The 20,426-nt window shown below is 46.7% G+C and overlaps 1 protein-coding gene across 1 annotated transcript in view; it reads left to right on the forward strand.

Moving 5' to 3' along the window:
- Nucleotides 1-20,426, forward strand: part of ALLC (allantoicase) — a 28,681-nt gene that overhangs the window by 7,553 nt on the left and 702 nt on the right. Inside the window, exons 2-11 of the mRNA XM_082746355.1 lie at nt 204-298; nt 2,382-2,432; nt 4,075-4,162; nt 5,248-5,373; nt 6,541-6,620; nt 7,648-7,780; nt 10,406-10,561; nt 10,935-11,008; nt 12,332-12,440; nt 19,998-20,122. Of these exons, the coding sequence (XP_082602481.1) occupies nt 204-298; nt 2,382-2,432; nt 4,075-4,162; nt 5,248-5,373; nt 6,541-6,620; nt 7,648-7,780; nt 10,406-10,561; nt 10,935-11,008; nt 12,332-12,440; nt 19,998-20,122 (1,037 nt within the window). The remainder of the gene's footprint in view (nt 1-203; nt 299-2,381; nt 2,433-4,074; nt 4,163-5,247; nt 5,374-6,540; nt 6,621-7,647; nt 7,781-10,405; nt 10,562-10,934; nt 11,009-12,331; nt 12,441-19,997; nt 20,123-20,426) is intronic.

Raw genomic sequence — 20,426 nt, forward strand, 5'->3', positions numbered from 1 at the left:
AATTATTCCTTTCTAAGTTTTGTTATGTGCTTCAGAGGGAAAGCAGGCTCTAATTCCCTCCTGGGTTGCAAAGTCACTTGTAGGGACCCTTGGTGGGCAGGCACGTGCCCCCTCCGGCTGACGACCGGGGAGGGCCTCACTCGCTCGCACACGTCCTGCCGCCCTCTCACCCAGGCTGACTGAGCCTCCTTTCTCGTTGCCAGGAGGCATGGCTGACTCTCCCAGGGAGGGAAAACTGGCCAGGGGTCCAGACTTCACCCAGCTTGTGGACATGGCGTGTGAGTCTGTAGGAGGAAAGGTAAGTGGGGGGGTGTCTCGTGGACGAGCGAGGGGTCCGTGTACCCATCCGCTGAGCACCAACGCCCCCTCTGCAGAGAACCTGCTTAGAACGGCAAGAATCAGACTCAAAAATGCCAAATAATCTTTTAAAAACTGGTGACGATTCTGGCAAAGGCAGCATGGTTTTAAGCTTAGAACAAAGAGACATTTTGCGTCCGTGCGAAGGGCTCTCTGTCCTGCGTGTGTTCTGGGTGCTGATCCGGGGTCCCCGCCCGCGAGCGCAGGCGTACCCTGCCACCTTGGTAGCTCCAGCAAGGGGCGCGGCGTGGGCCGTGGGCCCTGCAGACGCGAGGGGCGCGCCCTCAAACGAACTAGGCGAGCAGAGAGAGTCCGTTACCGTATGGTTTCGCTTACTCGTGGAGCACAAGGAATATCACGGGGGACATGGGGAGATGGAGAGGAGAAGGGGGTTGGGGGAAACCGGACGGGGAGACGGACCATGAGAGACTGTGGACTCTGAGAAACAAGCTGAGGGTTTTGGAGGGGGGGTGGGGCAGACGGGAGGGCCTGGTGGTGGGTATCGTGGAGGGCACGGACTGCATGGAGCCCTGGGTGTGGTGCATAAATAATGAATTCTGGAACACTGGAAAGAAATAAGAAAATAAAAAAAAAAAAGGAGACAGACCTGGGAGTCAAGGCAAGGGTAGGGGCCGGGGGGTGCATCTCCGCTGGCCGGGGGCAGCCCGAGGGAGCGGGAAGTGATGGGGAAGCCCGTCCAGGTGAGTGTTGCTCCAAGGAGGCTTCAAGCGGGAGAGGGAGCCAGCGCGGCAAAGGGGTGAGGGGCGGTTTCCGTTGGGACGCCAGGCGGACGGGGACGCTGGGCAGGGGAAGCACTGCGTGCTCCTCGGTTTCGTGTTTCTGGAAGTCGTCAGCTGGTGCTGGGGAGCAAGAGCCTCAGGAGGTCGGAAAGGCCCCGTGTGCCCGCAGAGGGCTTCTGCCAAGGAGCCGGTGAAGGATCTGGACAGGCGAGGGGCTCTAGTGCCACCCGCCTGTGCTTTGCCCTGACACATGCTCGGGGCAGGTCCACCCCGGCACTGCAGGGACTCCCCTCCACTTTGCGTCCCAAACAGCCAGCAACTGCGAAACTGCCAGGTCTTCCCCTGCCTTTGAGGTTCTGGGCGGGGGTCAGAGACCAGGCCTTTCATCGGAAGCGAGCTGTGCTCAGAGACGGACACGGTCATTTATTTAACATGGGTTCTCTGTGGAAACTGTAATTTCTAATAATAATTTGCAAGCCAGTAGCACACAAGATAATGTCTCCTAAACAACACACCCTAAACCAATGATAGGCTAATTACACTGAATTAAACCAAAAGCTCGGTGCCCCCTACCAGCTCGGGTCCCTACACCTGGTGGGCAACAGCCCGGTATTGGCAGGAAAGGTGGGCTGGTCTGATGGTATCACCCAGGGACCGTTGTGGGGTCCGTGAGGAGCAGCCTCGCCAAGGCAGGGGCAGATGTCCCTTCTCCCCCGGCCACCGCTGCCCGGGAACCTGTGCCGACCGAGAGCAGCCGTCCCTGGTCCTGGGTGAGGTAAGGATGACAGCAGCCTGTTTTGTTCAGAAAATCCAGTTTATACCTGTTTTCCTGGTGCAATTAGCAGCAGTGCCCTCACTCTCCAACATGTCCTGCTGGGGTTGAGAAATGACCGGCCGGCCTTCCATCAGGACGTCCTTCAGTGAGCCGGCAAACCACGGGGGCGGGGGGGTTGTGGCGTGTCCTGGGCCACTGCTCTGCCAGTGAGACAGTCACAAAGCCCAGTGTCCCCCGTTCTTGAAAAGAAGAGCTGGTGGGTTTTCTCACCGAGCGTAAGACGTTAGCGCCTCCGCGTCCGACCGGGAGAGAGTGGACACCGGCTTGGAGGAAGGACGGAGGCGGGCGACGAGGTCTGGACCTTTACAAGCATCCTGGGTTAATTACCTGCTGTTTCTCTCCGCCTGGCAGCGGCACATGTCTTTTCACTGTGTCCAATAATGTTTCACCAAGGCATGAAATAAAATGGTTTTTAATTTATGGTTATTTTATCTTCTTTTTTTGTCTAGATTTTATTCGCAACAGATGACTTTTTTGCTCCTGCGGAAAACCTCATAAAGGTATCATAAATTGGCATGAAGTGTGGGCACAGAGTGATCTGAGTGGTTAGAATCCACCGGAGTACTGGGGATGGGAGTCCTGTAACGTGTACCAGGAATGAGCAGTTCGAACAGCAGAAGCCTGGAGAGACCAGCTCCGGCTCAGGCTCAGACACACTGGAGACGGACTGCACCTGACACAGCGGTTTGGGACTGCGTTGCTCTGCGGGGAAATTACCGAGATCCTTGTATATTGTCCTCTGTCGAACGTGCAGTTCACAATCTGTGACCTGTGCTGGCACGCCTCTCGAATGTCTGGAAATTGTAGGAAATTGAAAAGTGTAGGACATGCTTACTAAAAGATGGACAAAAACCCCAGCAAATACTGACCAATAAGGGGAAGAAATGGAGGCTTGGCTAGAATCCCGTGACCTTGTTATACTGGCTGTGGGGGGTGAATTCTTACGAATGGGCGGATAAGCACAGATGTGCACAGAGTTCACACGCACGCACACCGCATGTGACAGCAGCCGGAGTCTTGGCTGTGGCCAGGGTGCTGTGCTCTGCGTGTCGCTGGCCTTCTGGTCGGTCTGGTGACAGGGTCACTCTCCTGGGCAGGAGCTAGCCTGGTCTAGAGCACGTTAAAGGCAGTGGGTCTCTGTGAAAGTACTCCTCGGAGAAAATGATGCTGAAATGAAGAACGGAGATGTTGATTTACTTGTTCTAGGTCACGCAGCTTTAGCGTTTTACCATGTCTGTCTAGAGGAGACGTGAATGCACGCACGCCTTGACCCAGCTGTCCCTCAGATTGGTACTACTTGCATAAATAGGCAGCGATATGTAGAAAACGGCCATTCCAGTGTTGTCTGGGGCGGGGGGGACCCACGGGAATGCCCATCCATGGGGACCTGGTTAAAGAGCCCGTGATACGAGCGTCCAGATGTGGGTGACCTGTGGCCCTGAGGAGAAGGAGCTGGAGCTCTAGACGCCCACGACGGAGTTCCTGCGTGTCGCACGGACACAAAGCAGTCGACAAGACGCACGCCACGTGGTGAGGTGTGGTTGTCGGTGACGTGCCGGGCTCCTCAGGGGACGAGACGCAGAGCGGGGCCTCTTCTCCTCCATGACACTTGCGTGTGTGCGTGTTCAATACGCACGTGCGTGTCTGCACACGGGTGTGCGCAGCATAGCCGTAGAACACACACGTGTGCGCATCAGCACAGTCTCCTTCCTGAGAGAAAAATCGCGGTGAAGCTGAAGCCCCGCGCCTCGCTGTGCAGAATTAGCGCTGCCGTGAGACCAACATGGTCTCCGAGCACTTTTCACTGTTATAAATACACATAAAGTCCGCCTGGAGGAAGGGGTACTGCTGTTCGGTTTTGAATTTGTAGACACGCTCTGATAAAGCCCCGGACGTCAGGGGACAGGTCTCGCGGAAGTGTGCGCGCCCTGCCCGTGCCCAGGGACCGCGGTCTGGCGGCCCCCCGCTGCCCACCACCGGCTCCCTCACCCCACCGGAACCCTTTCCTGTGCTGACACGCGTTTAGGTCGCTTGGCTTTTACCTGTGACAATCCCTCCTGTCCCTCTGGGGCGGGAATGCTCGCGCGGGAAGCCCGGCCCTCCCGCGGGCGTTGACGGTGGCCTGCTGCGTCTCTGCTTCAGACGGACCGCCCAGGCTTCAGAGAACACGAGCACGCCGAGTCTGGGGCGCGGCTGGATGGATGGCAGACCAGGAGGAGGAGGACTCCAGGTAACGCGACGCCTCTGTCTTTCACTGTGGCGAGGCTTAAACACGGGTCCGAAAGCCAGTGCACGTCTCGGCTCGGCTTTGTCGCGGGCCCTTGGAACGCTCTGTATCTGAGGGGTCCCTTCCGAACCCCAGCTCTGACGATGCAGGAAGGGGTCCCCTGTGCCCCTGCCGCGGGAAGAGGGCGTGCACGAGCGTCGGCGAGGCTGTGGGGAGCAGGCGGGGAGCTTCTGACGTGGGCCTTCACCCCCGTTCCTTGGGGCAGCTGCTCTTGTCCCCACGAGGCTGCCGTGGAAGCAGCCTCACTCCCTCAGCCCCGTCCCGTCCCTCAGGAGAAGAGCTGGGATCGGACACAGGTCCCTCTGCCACGGCACACACCTCCTGTCACCCAAGGACCTACTTCTCTTCAGCACTACTTATCAGGCCCAATCAAAATACTCCTTTTAAAGTTGAAGAAGTGCTTGTAAAAGCAAACAGACCCAGCACGAGGCTAATAACTGATTCTTCTGGGTCTGTCTCAAGTGTTGCAGAGACGCTGGGTGCTTCTAAGGTGCTCCCGACGTGACCAGATTCCAGCGAGTCTGGGCATTTAAAGGCGGGTCTGCATGGGACTGTGAGTAACCAGGAGTTACCTGGTGACGGGTGCCGTGGAGACTTTGAGACTTCAGCTAAGTCTAAGCTGGGGACTCGGGGCACAGGAAGTCCCCCGGTAACGGTCAGCGTGCCGTTTCCAGGAGGCCCAGGTCCACCCTGAAGGCCTGGGCGGGGTCTAGTCACACTTGACCTTTCTGGATGGTTGATCTCATCTCAGATTCGCTGTTGTAGAAACGGGGTTCAGAGAGGCCAGTTTTCACTTTGGAACCAGAACCGGGTCTCCCTGGTTCCATGGCCTATGTATGTCTGGAGCACGGGTTCTTGCGGGGCACGGCGGCCACACTTGGCCATGTTACAGGAGACCTTTTGGTCACAGCAGAGCCTCCCCCGTGTGCACTTTTCTGTGGTGGGAGGAGGGGCTGCTGTTGCTGGTCTTCAGCTCTGCTGGAGCACATGTTTCACCTGACCGGGCCATCCTTGTTTGTGTCGCGCAGGTCACGACTGGTGCATCATCAAGCTGGGAATACAAGGGATTATCCGGGGCTTTGACGTGGACATTTCCTACCTCATGGGCGATTATGCTCCTCGGATATCGATTCAAGCAGCCAACTTGGAAGAAGGTGCCCTGGGAACCACCGGCCCCCAGATGGGCACAGGGGGCAGATGGGGTCATCCGGGGCAGCCCCTGCTGTGCACCCCCCACCCACACAGGTCCAGCGACTTGTCCAAGGCCACTTGACTGCCACCGAGCTGTAGAACTTGGATTCCCAACGCAGGGTTCTAGGAGTTCTGGTTTTTAGCTCGACCAGAGATGGGGGTTGTTACCCCCAGCCTCTTCCAGCCCCTTGCAGAGGCGCGCCCAGCTGGCACCGTGAGGTCTGGGGAGCAGGTTGCAAGGGAGGGTGGCAGGGACTAGGACACCGGACAGTGTGGAGCCAGGTCTGGGCCCGCTGTGGACGGAGGTGGTGGGGGGCACCAGCGTCCTTTTGGCTCTCCCAGGGTGCGTAATGATGCCATAGGCACGGGGTTTTCGGAGAGGGTCCCTGCTGCTGTGTGGGGTGCTGGACCGCATGAATCGGACAGGCTCTGCAAGTTAGGCCTGGGTTGGTGGTCCTTCAATTGGCACAATCTGCAGCTGGTCCTTTTAGAAACGGGTACCTTTATGTGTGTGTATATACCTGTATTTAGGGACGATAAATCATGTCTGCTGGCAAATTGATGCTGAGAGCCCAGCGTCCACAGCCCTGTACGAGGCTCTGTGGAAGGACAGGCCGTGCTCCCGAGGATTGGGGGGGGGATCCTGAGAAGTTAGGGGATGCTAGAGAGATGCTACTCTGGAGGCAGGAAATGACTAAGGACAAACAGTGAGGTACCTTCCCCAAGCCCAGCCATTGTCTGAGATATCACCCCAATGTCAACTCCAAGATACCATGGGGGGAGTCCTGCTTCGGGAACTGACCTGGCAATGCTCCAGAATTTCCACTGATCCAACCTCTAAACCCTCTAGTCATGATACATTTGTTGCCATTGGACTTGGAAGTGGCACATACTGTCTGACAAGCAAGTGTCCCCCAGGCGCCTTGCAGGACGTCTTGAAGTCACTTAGTGTTTTAAATAGCGAGGAACTTCAACTTGTGTCCGTTACTGTGGTCATCTGGTGCTCTGAGTTGAGAAGTGTCATCTTTGGGGTTATTTGGCAAAACGAAAATGAACGTACAGCCCACTAGGAGAGTATTCTTTTTGATTCTGAGCACGAACCCTAACCCTACTGGTCAATCTACCTTTAGATAAACAACCAGAAATCCCACAGAGAGGCGCCAGGACGGAAGCCGCGGCCACGCCGGAGGAGTTTGAGGCTGTTGCCAAGGTGCGCCTGTGTGGGGCTGGGGGTAGAGGGACAGCCTGTCGTGGCGGCCGGGCGGCGAGGGACGGGCTCCGCGCACCCAGCCACGGCATTCAGCCCGGTGCACCTGCCTTCATCTACTGGCCCAGCGGGACTTTGCAGGTGCTTCTGCAGGGGTTCGTGCTACCCCTGTGCAAGGGAAAGACGTGGCCTGGGTGAGGTCTGCAGTAGTGGGTCTCAGGGCGCTCTGCTTCCCCGGGCTCGTCCGCTGGTGGCTTTTCTGATGAGATAAATACGGAAATCCATAGTAATAGCTTACATGTTTATTTTTTTAAAATTATGTATTTATCTGACAGAGAGACACAGCGAGAGAGGGAACACAGCAGGGGGAGTGGGAGTGGGAGAAGCAGGCTTCCCCTTGGACAGGGAGCCTGACGCAGGGCTCCATCCCAGGATTCCGGGATCGTGACCTGAGCTGAAGGCAGAGGCTCATCCGACCGAGCCGGCCGGGCGCCCCGCTTACGTGCTTCTTACGTAGACTTTATGCCTGATGAATCTGATAGACCAACAACTTGGGCTTGTGTTCTGGTACATTCTTGTTTTTTAGTTTGTCTAGTAATTTATACTGTGTTTTACGAACGTGTTGATCACAACAGACTGGAAAATAAGTAACAGCCACCGTTTGAAGAGCGAGGACCGAGAGGAAACAGTCACAACGTCAGGTCAACTGGTCAACCGGATGGCCCGGTTTTTACTGAATGTTACTGTCACTATTCCCGTTCCTTCCAAGGATCCCCAGAGGGAATCTCAGACCTTGTCCTGCGTTCCCAAGCTCCCTGCTTGCACTCCTGCCCCGCTCACGCAGTGGCTATTTTAATCAGGATGAAAACCCGCCCTGGCCTTTAATCTGCTTATCAAACCTGGGACTTAATCTTTATTAGTATTTTTATTAAAGTGTTTTATGAGGCGTCCATCATCAATTTTTATTCTCACGTGAGCACTACGATGAGTCCCCAGGAGCCACTGCTAACATCTACATATCTATTGCTAGCTGAAGTCCGACGACTGGAATTACCTGGTCCCCATGACAGAGCTCAAGCCAGGAAAGCCTGCTTCCAGCCACAATTACTTTCCCGTCAATTCCCAGCAGAGATGGAGTCACATAAGGCTCAACATTTTCCCGGGTAAATATGACGTGGACCCATCTGCCGTTCTGGTTCTTCTTTACTTAATGTGGGCGTGTTCCAGAGTGAAGTCACTCATCACTCTAACATTTCAGGGCTATGATTTGCCTTTTCTGTGCTCTAGGAAACTCTCGGCCCAACCCAACCATCCACTGGTAGTTACTGAAAAGGCATCACATCAGGAAGTGATGGAACTGAGCTGTATTAGGTTAAATATCTCCTAATGATTTCTATTTCGCTGGGCACACTAGCAGATCAAGCAGTGTGTGCAGATGACCCTCCCTTTCTTCTATTTAGCAGCTCTATTGTAATGTGATCCACCTTCCATGTGATTCACTTACTTGAAGTGCACAGTTCAGTGGTTTATAATATACGTTGATATATGGCATGAAGTCCGTGGAAATGTACAGCCAAGTACAACCATCACTACAGTCAGTTCTAGAAGGTTTTATCGCCTCAGAAGGAAGTCCCGTTCCCTTACTATCAACCCTCATCTCCCCAGCCCTCAGCAACCACGAACTACTTTGTCTTGACAGGCTTCACCGTCTCGACATTTCATGTAAATGGTCTTAGCACTGGGTGTGGTGAAAAAATAATGAATACTGTTTTTCTGAAAATAAATAAATTGAAAAAATTAAAAAAAAACGGAAGCAGGACAAATTACTTAAAAATAAATAAATAATAAAATAATTCAAAAGCAAAAGCAAAAACAAAAACAAAAACAAAAACAAAAATAAATGGTCTTTTGTGACTTGCGTCTTTCACCGGTTTCCGGGCTCATCCATGTTGTAACATTCTTAGGAGCATTTTGTCATTTTCATGGCAGAATAATATTCCACGGCACAGAGAAACCACGTTGTACAGGAATATATCAATATTCCTGTACAAGTTTCTCATTTGGGCTTACATGTAGGATTGGAATTGTTGGGTCAAGGAGTAACTGTGTTTTCAATCAAGCGACCACGTTATTATATTCTCACCAGCAGCATGAAGGATTCCAACTTCTCCACATCCTTGCTAACACTTGCCATTAACTGACTTTTCGGTTGTAGACATCCAAGAGGACGGGAAGTGGAATCTCACTGTGGTTTTAACTTGCATTTCTCTAATGACTAATGATGCTGAGCATGTTTTCAGTTCCTTACTTTGGCCATTTGGAAATGTTTATATATGCATGTGCACGTGTACACCTGTATTTATAAACATGTTTTTTTTGAAAAGTGTCTTTTGTCCATTATTAAGTTGTTTTTTTATTATTGAATTGTAAGAGTTCTTTATATATCCTGATACATATTATTTAGCAGATATATGATTTGCAAATATTTTCTCCTGGGGTCCAAGTGTAAAGGGGCAGGAAGCAGTAGGACAACCTGAAGGGACATGTAGGGTGACAACAATTTGCTTTAAGTGAATCACCCTCAGAGCATGGAGGGATGTGTCTAATATCTTTCATAGTTTTGATTAATGCTGAGGCTAGATATTAACTCTGTAAAGAACCACCTTATTTTTTAAAATATCAAGTCAGCTTTACACTCAACAGATAAGCATCTTCTAAACCATCAAAGTTGATCACCATGTCCAGTGAACCAGAGCAGTGGTGACATAGGCTAGCTTCTGCTAAATTGCTCCCTCTAGTATATTTTTAGGGTGTTATGCTAACATAGTCTGGTTTTATTTATTGTAAATGTCAAGACTCTTCTACTGAAAAATTTTCAGATCCCTCAGTTTCATCAAATTTTTCATGTAAAAATTTATAGGGTTTTGTTTCAGTAGAATACTCTGATTAATGGGAAAAAGCTCTATATACAAAGCTTGCCCCCATCGTCCAGGAAGTACTGGTCTAACAAATAAAAACATTCACTTTATGAGGATCAGATAATGTGAGTTGATGTCGGCAGGTACTCTCTGCTCTGCAGGCCTAATCTTGGCTGCTGTGGCTCTCAGAAGTGATCAGGTTTTGTGACTATTATCTTTTCTATTCTCAATCGTATTGCTAAGCAATGTGTTGTTATAAAAATAAAAACATAAAGTTCATATTAGTCTGTGTAGGATTTAGCAATGCTAATTTGTGACATCAAACATTATATCTATGGTGAATTTCTCAATTGATTGTCTTTTGACCTCCTTGGAATTATTAATCCAATTTTAAAAAGTGTGAGCGCCTACTATGTGCCAGGACCAGTTCTAGATAGATCATTATTCTGGATTTTAAAGATTTTTATACTCTGGTTCTGAGAGACTGATATCAGCAGGGGCTTAAACAAATAAAATGACAAGTTAATTTCAGACTGTGACTTGAACTCTGAAGTAAATACGGGAGCGGTGACAGACCGAACCTGGGGAATCAGGCAGAGCCAGGCAGAGCTGGAAGGAGGAAGCTAGAGAGTGAGAGGAAAAGTCTTTCTGAGACCATGGCACTAAAGGTGAGACCTAAGAAAAGCAGTCTTTTGGAGAGCTGGGAAATTTGTTCCAGTACAAAGGAATGGTGGGTGCAAAGGCCCTGGGGCAGTAGGGTTGGTGTATTTGAGAAACAGAGCAGACAGGTTGTGGAGGGCTATGTTGTTGACAACCTACAAGCAGCCACCTTTTCAAGGAGGAAGTAACTATGGCCTCTTGCTTTCTCAGATGGTGGAATTGCACGTCTTAGAGTGTACGGTACTGGACAGAAAGACTGGGCTGCAACTGATCCCAAAGAACCATTTGACCTGGTGGCCATCGCTCACGGGGGTGCCTGTGTAGGATTCAGCAATGCACACTTCGGGCATCCAAACAATATGATAGGTAAGAGGATGCTCTGGCAGCTGGCCTTTATTTGGGACATCTGGGCACCAGCATTAAGCACCCCACATAGTCTGAATGATTTAAGAGGAAGTGCAGGAGTGGGTGAGATTAACCATCTAGCCACAGGATTTGATGCCTTTATGATATGAAGTAAATCAATAGCAATTTTCCTTCTTAATTTTGGCTTAAAGGGAAAAGTAAAACAACCCTCTGGCTGTATGCAAATTTACCAAAACATTAAGCTGAATGAAAATGGTTTGTGTAGTGATGCTCAGGACCATGAGGTCTGTGATTTAATGATGCCAATGCATTCATTCTCACATTTAAGATAAAATTCTGTGACATTCCCATTAAACCATGTCATTCTTGGCAGGAGTTGGCAAGCCCAGGTCCATGGCAGATGGCTGGGAGACGGCGAGAAGGCTGGACAGGCCTCCGGTATTAGAAGTAAGAAGTCCCAAACAGCCACAGTGAAGTTTTCTAGATCTTGTTTTAACTTACCTCAGGGACATGCTTATTTCGGAAACCCCTCAGGCAATGTTCCAGAAGTAGTTCTCCGTGTTCCAGATTCCCCGCTGTCACAATCACAGCCTGTCCTGTTGCATCACTGTCCAATTGTTTTTTATTTTTAAAATTTTAAAAAGATTTTATTTATTTATTAAAGAGAGAGAGTGAGCATGAGAAGGGGCTGAGGGAGAGGGAGAAGCAGACTTCGTCTCGCCTGATGAGGGGCTTAATCCCAGGACCCTGAGTTCATGACCTGAGCCAAAGGCAGATGCTTAACCCACTGAGTCACCCAGGCGCCCCTGTTTATTTATTTTAGAGTGAGAAAGAGCTAGAGTGAGCATGGGGGGAGGGCAGAGGGAGAGGGGGAGAAAGAATCCTTAAGCGGTCTCCCCACTGAGCATGGAGCCCTCAGTGGCTCAATCTCACAACCCCGAGATCACCACCTAGGCTAAAATCAACAGTTGGATGCTTGACAGACTGAGCCGCCCGGGCATCCCCCAACCCCATTTGTTTAATAAAGAAGCGAGGATCTACAATTTAATGATAGAAAACCCACCGATAAACTCTTTGGTTGACCTGGAGAAGAAAATAGTAGTTTAATCATTTTTGGTATCTGCGTGTCCCTGAATGAGATCAGGGACAGGGACGTGTGGCTGTGGGATGGATCTGGGACCCTAGGGATGGCTCAGCTGTTAAACATTTTGGCCAGTGACTAATGTGAGATGCGAAAGTCAAAACAAAAGCAAACAACACACCTTTCTCTGTGTTAAAACTTACTTGTAAACCCCCTTTCTTGGGTCGGTTTCCATGTCAATCAATGCTTCCAATGAAAATGAACATAACGTTGTTGTCAGAAACTAAGGTTTGGAGGCAGATCATATATTGGTATGGATTTGACCAAGAACATAATTTCACTGAAAGGTCGAAACAAATTTATTAGAGGATCCGGGGGCATGGTTAGACACAGACCCTTCTACATGAGTTTACAATTGACATAGAAAGTCATGTAAGAAATTTATAAAAACTTACCAATTGCCCATTAAACTCTTGAGTCCACATAAGGCATTTAAGGAATAATAGGCAAAGGGGCAATTAACACCGAAAGTAATTTACATATCAGGGTCTAGGAAACACTCTTTTATAGTAAGAGATAAAAGAAATATCCTACGTACATGTCAACATTTTTCACTTGCTGGTTCCAGAATTAGTTTCTCAAATGGCACCAAGCTGGCTTATCTCTCTCTTCTTCCTTTTGGATTCCAGAATGACGAGAACGGCATTCTCCTTGTTCCAGGCTGTGAATGGGCAGTTTTCCGATTGGCACACCCTGGAGTAATAACGCAAATAGAAATCGATACAACACATTTTAAAGGTAAGTGTGATGTCGACAGGGAAGGCATATGACCCGATGCTGGTTGTAGAGATAATGTGGTCCTGTGGGAGTGGGGCTCAGGACAGTGACTTGGAATCAGCTTTTACCCTCAGTTGATGTGTGGTTTTGAGCAACTTCCTTTGACTCTTGGTGCCCTACTTTTCATCTCTATAAAATGTCAGAGTTGAACTGGATGACCCCCAAAGTTGGACGAGATTTTGTGAAGACCCTTTATTACTGGGGCCTGGATCTCTCTTGGAAAGACTGAGATAACCTTGGTTAGGACATGACAAGAACTGGATGGCATCTTCTTATTTTGGGGGAAAGGGGACAAAGCATATTGGTTGGGGTGACCATTTCTGCTCCACACTGTACTTTTAAGACAAGGGGCTACACATTTTCAAAACCATGCTCTTCCATTAAAAAAAAAAATTGCACAAGCACCCTTGGTATTCAAAACCTACTTTCTTATGAAAGTATATATGTGTCATTAAATTGGCAAAGTTCAAAAGCAGATATTAAACTTTTATAACTGTTGGGTGAAATTTTCATACATATTGGATTGGGGGTATTGTGATTGTTTAGTTGTCAGTCATGGTGGCAGTTTATCCTTGTATTTTGGATGCCTTAATGTTTAAACGTCTTGGGAATTATTGTGACTTTACTCAGTAACCACACCAAGACACACATATACACACACATAAATATTCTTTTTTCTTTTTTATTAACATATAATGTGTTATTCATTTTAGGGGTACAGGTCTGTGAATTGTCAGGCTTACACAGTTCACAGCACTCACCATAGCACACACCCTCCTCAATGTCCATCACCCAGCCACCCCATTCCCACCCCCCCCCCCCCCGCCGCCAGCAACCCTCAGGTTGTTTCCTGAGATTAAGAGTCTGTTATGGTTTGTCTCCCTCTCTGGTTTCACCTTGTTTCATTTTCCCTCTCTACCCCCATGATCTTCTGTCTTGTTTCTCAAATTCCCCATATCAGTGAGACCATATGATGGCTGTCTTTCTCTGATTGACATATTTCGTTTAGCATAATACTCTCAGGTTCCATCCATGTTGTTGCAAATGGCAAGATTTCATTTTTTTATGACTGAATAGTATTCCATTGTATATATACACCACATCTTCTTTATCCATTCATCTGTTGATGGACATCTAGACTCTTTCCATAGTTTGGCTATTATGGGCATTGCTGCTGTAAACATTTTGGTGCACATGCCCCTTTGTATCACTACATTTGTATCTTTAGGGTAAATACCCAGTAGAGCAATTGCTGACTTATAGGGTAGCTCTATCTTCAACTTTTTGTGGAACCTCCATACTGTTTTCCAGAGTGGCGGCACCAGCTTGCATTCCCACCAACAGTGTAGGAAGGTTCCCCTTTCTCCACATCCTAACCAACATCTGTTTTTTCCTGACTTGTTAATTTTAGTCATTCTGACTGTTGTGAGGTGATATCTCATTGTGGTTTTGATTTGTATTTCCCTGATGCCGAGTGATGTGGAGCACTTTTCATGTGTCTTTTGGCTATTTGGATGTCTCCTTTGCAGAAATGTCTGTTCATGTCTTCTGCCCATTTCTTGATTATTTGTTCTTTGGATGTTGAGTAAGTTCTTTATAGATTTTGGATACTAGCCCTTTATCTGATATGTCATTTGCAAATATCTTCTCCCATTCTGTCAGTTGTCTTTTGGTTTTGTTGACTGTTTCCTTTGCTGTACAAAAGCTTCTAATCTTGATGAAGTCCCAATAGTCATTATTGACCTTGCTTCCCTTGCCGTTGGCGATGTTTCTAGGAAGAAATTGCTGTGGGTGAGGTCAAAGAGGTTGATGCTTGTGTTCTTCTCAACGATTTTGATGGATTACTGTCTTACATGGAGGTCCTTTATCCATTTTGAGTCTATTTTTATGTGTGGTGTAAGGAACTGGTCCAGTTTCATTCTTCTGCCTGTGGCTGTCCAATTTTCCCAACACAATTCATTGAAGAGACTTTCTTATTCCCATTGGACATTTTTTCCTGCTTTGTCAAGGGTTAGTTGACCCTAGAGTTGAGGGTCCATTTCTGTACTCTCTATTCTGTTCCTTTGATCTATGTGTCTTTTTTTTTTTTTTTTTAATGCCAGTACCATACTGTCTTGATGATTACAGCTTTGTAATAGAGCTGAAGTCTGGAATTGTGATGCCACCCACCAAATTTGGTTTTCTTTTTAAACATTCTTCTGGACACGGGGATATGGAGAGGAGAAGTGAGTGGGGGGAAATTGGAGGGGGAAACGATCTATGAGAGACTGTGGACTCTGAGAAACAAACTGAAGGTTTTGGAGGAGAGAGGGTGGGAGGCTGGGTGAGCCTGCTGGTGGGTATTATGGAGGGCATGTATTGCATGGAGTACTGGGTGTGATTCATAAACAATGAGTTTTGGAACTCTGTAAAGAAATTTAAAAAATAAAAAAAACATAAAAAACCACATTCTTCTGGCTTTTTGGGGTATTTTCTCATTTCATATAAATTTTAGGATTATTTGTTCCATTTCTTTGAAAAAACTTGATGGTATTTTGATAGGGATTGCATAAAATGTGTAGATTGCTTTAGGTAGCATGACATTTTAACAATGTTTCTTCTTCCAAGTCATAAGGATGGAATGCTTTTCCATTTCTTTGTGTCTTGATTTCTTTCATGAGTACTTTATAGTTTTCTGAGTGAAGATTCTTTGCCTCTTTGGTTAGGTTTATTCCTAGGTATCTTATTGTTTTGGGTGCAATTGTAAATGGGATGGACTCCTTATTTTCTCTTTCTTCTGTCTTGCTGTTGGTGTAGAGAAATATAACTGATTTCTGTGCATTGATTCTATTTCCTGACACTTTACTGAACTCTCCTGTATGAGTTCTAACAGTTTTGGAGTGGAGTCTTTTGGGTTTTCCACATAAAGTATCATATGTGCAAAGGGTGAGATTTTGATGACTTCTTTGCCAATTCGGATGCCTTTTATTTCTTTTTGTTGTCTGATTGCTGAGGCTAGGACTTCTAGTACTATGTTGAATAGCAGTGGTGATAGTGGACAGTCCTGCTGTGTTCCTGACCTTAGGGGAAAAGCTCTCAGTTTTTCCCCATTAAGAATGATACTTGCTGTGGGTTTTTCATAGATGGTTTTGAGGGCATTGAGGTATTTACTCTCTATCCATACACTGTGAAGAATTTTGATCAAGAAAGGATACCGTATTTTGTCAAATGCTTTTTCAACATCTGTTGAGAGTATTCTACGATTCTTGTTCTTTGTTTTATTAATGTATCACATTGATTGATTTGTGGATCTTGAACCAAACTTGGAGCCCTGTAGTAAATCCCACTTAGTCCTGGTGAATAATCCTTTTAATGTACTGTTGGATCCTATTGGCTAGAATTTTTTTTAAAAGATTTTATTTATTTATTTGACAGGCAGAGATCACAAGTAGGCAGAGATGCAGGCAGAGAGAGAGAGAGAGAGAGAGAGAAGCAGGCTTCCTGCTGAGCAGAGAGCCCGACGTGGGACTCGATCCCAGGACCCTGAGATCATGACCTGAGCTGAAGGCAGCGGCTTTAACCCACTGAGCCACCCAGGCGCCCCTGGCTAGAATTTTTGTTAGAATTTTTGCATCCATGCTCATCAGGGATATTGATCTGTAATTCTCCTTTTTGATGGGGTCTTTGTCCGGTTTTGGGATCAAGGTAGTGCTGGCCATATAAAATGAGTTTGGAAGTTTTCCTTCCATTTCTATTTTTTGGGAACAGTTTCAGGAGAATAGGTATTAATTCTTCTTTTAATGTTTGGTAGAATTCCCCTGGGAAGTTGTCTGGCCCTAGGCTCTTGTTTTTTGAGGAGAGTTTTGAATAACTGCTTCAATCTCCTTACTGGTTATGGGTCTGTTCAGGTTTTCTATTTCTTCCTGGTTCAGTTTTGGTAGTTTATACATCTCTAGGAATGCATCCATTTCTTTCAGATTGTCAAATTGTATGATGTATAGTTGCTCATAATGTGTTCTTACAATGGCTTGTTTTTCTTTGGGGTTGGTTGTGATCTCTCCCCTTTCATTCATGATTTTATTAATTTGGGTCCATTCTCTCTTCTTTTTGAGAAGTCTGGCCAAGGGTTTATCAATCTTATTCTTTCAAAGAACCAGCTCCTAGTTTTGTTGATCTGTTGTACTGTCCTTTGGGTTTGTATTTCATTGATTTCTGCTCTTATCTTTATAATTTCTCATCTCCTGCTGGGTTTAGGCTTTCTTTGCTGTTCTTTCTCCAGCTCCTTTAGGTGAAGGGTTGGTTGTGTATTTGAGACCTTTCTTGTTTCTTGAGAAAGACTTGTATTTGTATATATTTTCCTCTCAGGACCAGCTTTGCTGTGTCCCAAAGATTTCAAACAGTTGTGTTTTCATTTTTATTTGTTTCTGTGATTTTAAGAAATTCTTCTTTTTAATTTCCTGGTTGACCCATTCATTCTTTAGTAGGATGTTCTTTGGCCTCCGGATAATTTGAGTTCTTTCCAACTTTCCTCTTGTGATTGAGTTCTAGCTTCAGAGCATTGTGATCTGAAAATATGCAGGGAATGATCCCAGTCTTTTTTTTTTTTTTAAGATTTTATTCATTTATTTGACAGAGAGACAGAGATCACAAGCAGGCAGAGAGGCAGGCAGAGGGAGAGAGAGGGAAGCAGGCTCCCCGCTGAGCAGAGAGCCCGATATGGGGCCCGATCCCAGGACCCTGAGATCCTGACCTGAGCCAAAGGCAGAGGCTTAACCCACTAAGCCACCCAGGCGCCCCTGATCCCAGTCTTTTGATACCAGTTGAGACCTTATTTGTGACCCAAGATGTGATCCATTCCGGAGAATGTTCCATGTGCACTAGAGAAGAATGTGTATTCTGTTGCTTTGGGATGGAATGTTCTGAAGATATCTGTGATGTCCATCTGGTCCAGTGTGTCAGTTAAGGCCTTTATTTCCTTGTTAACCTTTTGCTTAGATGACCTGTCCATTTCAGTGAGGGGGGTGTTAAAGTCACCTACTGTTATTGTATTACTGTTGATGTGTTCCTTTGCTTTTGTTATTCGTTGGTTTATATAATTGTCTGCTCCCATGTTAGTGGCATGGATATTTAAAATTGTTAGGTGGTCTTGTTGGACAGACCTTTAAGAATGATATGGAGTCCTTATCTCTTATCATAGTCTTTGGTTTAATATAGAATTTGTCTGATATAAGGATTGCCAGCCCAGCTTTCTTTTGATGTCCATTAGCATGGTAGATTGTTTTCTACCCCCTCACTTTAAATCTGGAGGTGTCTTTGGGTCTAAAATGAGTTTCTTGCAGACAGTATATCAATGGTTTTTCTTTTTTAACCCATTGTGATACCCCATGAAAGACACAATATATGTTTAAAGTGGAGCTCTTCTTCAGCGGTAGTGGACTTAAGTGAATTATTTAAAGAAGTATTTATCATTGTGACCTATTTTTGGAAGACTATTTTAGATCTGATTATTGGGTCAGTTTTCACTTTTCTTTTCTTTCTTCTCCCTTTCTTTTTATTATATTCAGTTAACCAACATATGGTACATCATTAATTTTTGATGTAGTGTTCCATGATTCATTAGTTGCTTATAACACCCAGTGCTCATCACCACATGTGCCCTCCTTAATAGCCATCTCCCAGCTACCCCATCCTCCCACCTCCCTCCCTTCTATAAACTTTAGTTTGTTTCCCAGTGTCCAGAGTCTCTCATGGTTTGTCTCTCTCTCTGATTCCCCACCCCCCTTCAGTTTTCTCTCCCTTCATCTGTGGTTCTCCATGCTATTCCTTATGTTCCACACATGAGTGTAATTGACACATACACATGAGTGTATCCACACATAATTGACTCTCTCTGCTTGACTTCTTACACTCAGCATAATCCCCTCCAGTTCTATCCATGTTGATACAAAATTAGGTATTCATTCTTTCTGAACGTTGAGTAATATCCCATTGTATATATGGACTACATCTTCTTTATCCAATCATTTGTTGAAAGACATCTTGGCTCCTTTCACAGTTTGTTTATTGTGGACATTGCTGCTATGAACACTGGGGTGCGGGTGCCCCTTCTTTTCACTACATCTGTATCTTTGGGGTAAATACCATAGCTGATGAAGAGCTCATCCTGGGTCAGTGGTGATGTCAGCTGTACTCTTTTCTCCTAGTTTATAGGTGCTTGCATTTCTGATGGTATCTTTAATCCATGGGTGTCTGCATGAATAGTTTAAAATCACTTATTAATTCTGTGAATGATAGTTTAGTTAAAACCAGGTAACAGTAACCCATGTAACCAGGGTGCCTGGACTATTCCATCAGGAACTTGCTGCTGTTTGCTGTCTAGGTTCTGTGCATCACAATTTGACGGTAGCCCTGGGGTGTGGGGCATGTCAGGATCCAGCTGTCATCTCAAATACACAAAACCTAATACACATGTGCATGTGTATACATATTAAAGGAATGCAATCAGAAATAGTGGGTTTAATGTTCTCCTCCTGCATCTGTTGGGTTTCTGTGTGCACCCAGGGGTGTGCTCACCCACCACGGAGATCACTGTTTTAAGAGATGAGCTGCAGGGAGCATGAGAATAATGCATTCTTCTTTTTCCTGTCAGATTCTTTTTTTTTTTTTTTTTTTTTTGAGAAAGAGAGAGTGCACAAGCAGAGGATGAGGCAGGCAGAGGGAGAGGGAGTAGTAGGCTCCTTGCTGAGCAGGGAGCCTGAAATGGGGCTCAATGCCAGGACTGTGGGATCAAGATCTGATCTGAAAGCAGATGCTTAACCAACTGAGCCACCAAGATGCTCCTTCTGTCAGGTTCTTGATCAGCAAGCCCTCCTCTGCTGATCTTAAAGTCTTAGGGGACTCCCCAAAACGTTCTCCCCACAAAGAGCATGGCTCTGCAACTCCACTGGGCACAGCCCTGATGAACTGCAGAGAGAAGAGAGATGTGGGACCTCGTGTCTCACCTGGGGAGCAGTCAGCACCCCTGGAATACAGCACTTGGGTGGGTGCTGCTCACTGACTGGTTAACTTAGCTCTGTCTTTCTCTGTGCCTCATGCGAAGAAATATGATGCCATAGGGAAAGTATCTTCAGCTTCATGAGAGCTTCAGATGAGCCACACATCCCTGTGCAAGTACTTAGCTGAATTTGCTTCTGTTCAGAGAGAATGATTTGTTCTTCCTGATAAAGGCTTATCAGGTACATTTACCTTTACAAGTAAAATGCTGTACGTCCAAACTCCAACATGCCAGCCAACTCATGTTGGCCTCATGATGTCAGGTTGATTTTGATTCCTCTGAAAAACACACACCTAAATTCATCGGGCAATCCAACACCATCACTACTGGGTGCATTCCTTCTCCCACATACATCACACTTTTAGCTTCTTTTCAGAGAGAACAATTTGTTCTTTGCTGGGTCTTTGATTTGATTAAAAAGTCCAAGTCCCTGTAAGTCAAAGTGCTACACAAAATGGAGAGTCACCCCGCGTTTGCTCCGACAGGCAATTCTCCCGACAGCTGTAAGCTGGATGGTTGTATCCTGACAACTCAGGAGGAAGAAGATATGATCAAGCAGAAGTGGAAGCTTCCGGGCCATAAGTGGAAACCGCTCCTGCCAGTCACTAAGGTGTGGTACCCATGGGGAGCTGGGCAGGCTGGTCCCCAGCCTGGCCGCGTCCCTTAGATGCACCGTGTTTAACAGTAACACGGACAAGCTTCTAAAAAACGTATTTCATTTGTCATGAAAACACATGCTCTATTTCTTCATACTTTTGCATTTCTAACAAGTTTTGTTTTAAATCATCATGTGCAAGGAATATATACGTATTTCCGTATATATGTATATGAGAGATGTTTCTGCAGTATATTAACTTTTTAGAAGGGATGAGTAGCATATTCAAATCTCTAACTGCGTGTCCTCTGTGGAGTGG

The sequence above is a fragment of the Mustela nivalis genome (assembly GCF_964662115.1).
Source record: "Mustela nivalis genome assembly, chromosome: 8".
Taxonomy (NCBI): Eukaryota; Metazoa; Chordata; class Mammalia; order Carnivora; family Mustelidae; genus Mustela; species Mustela nivalis.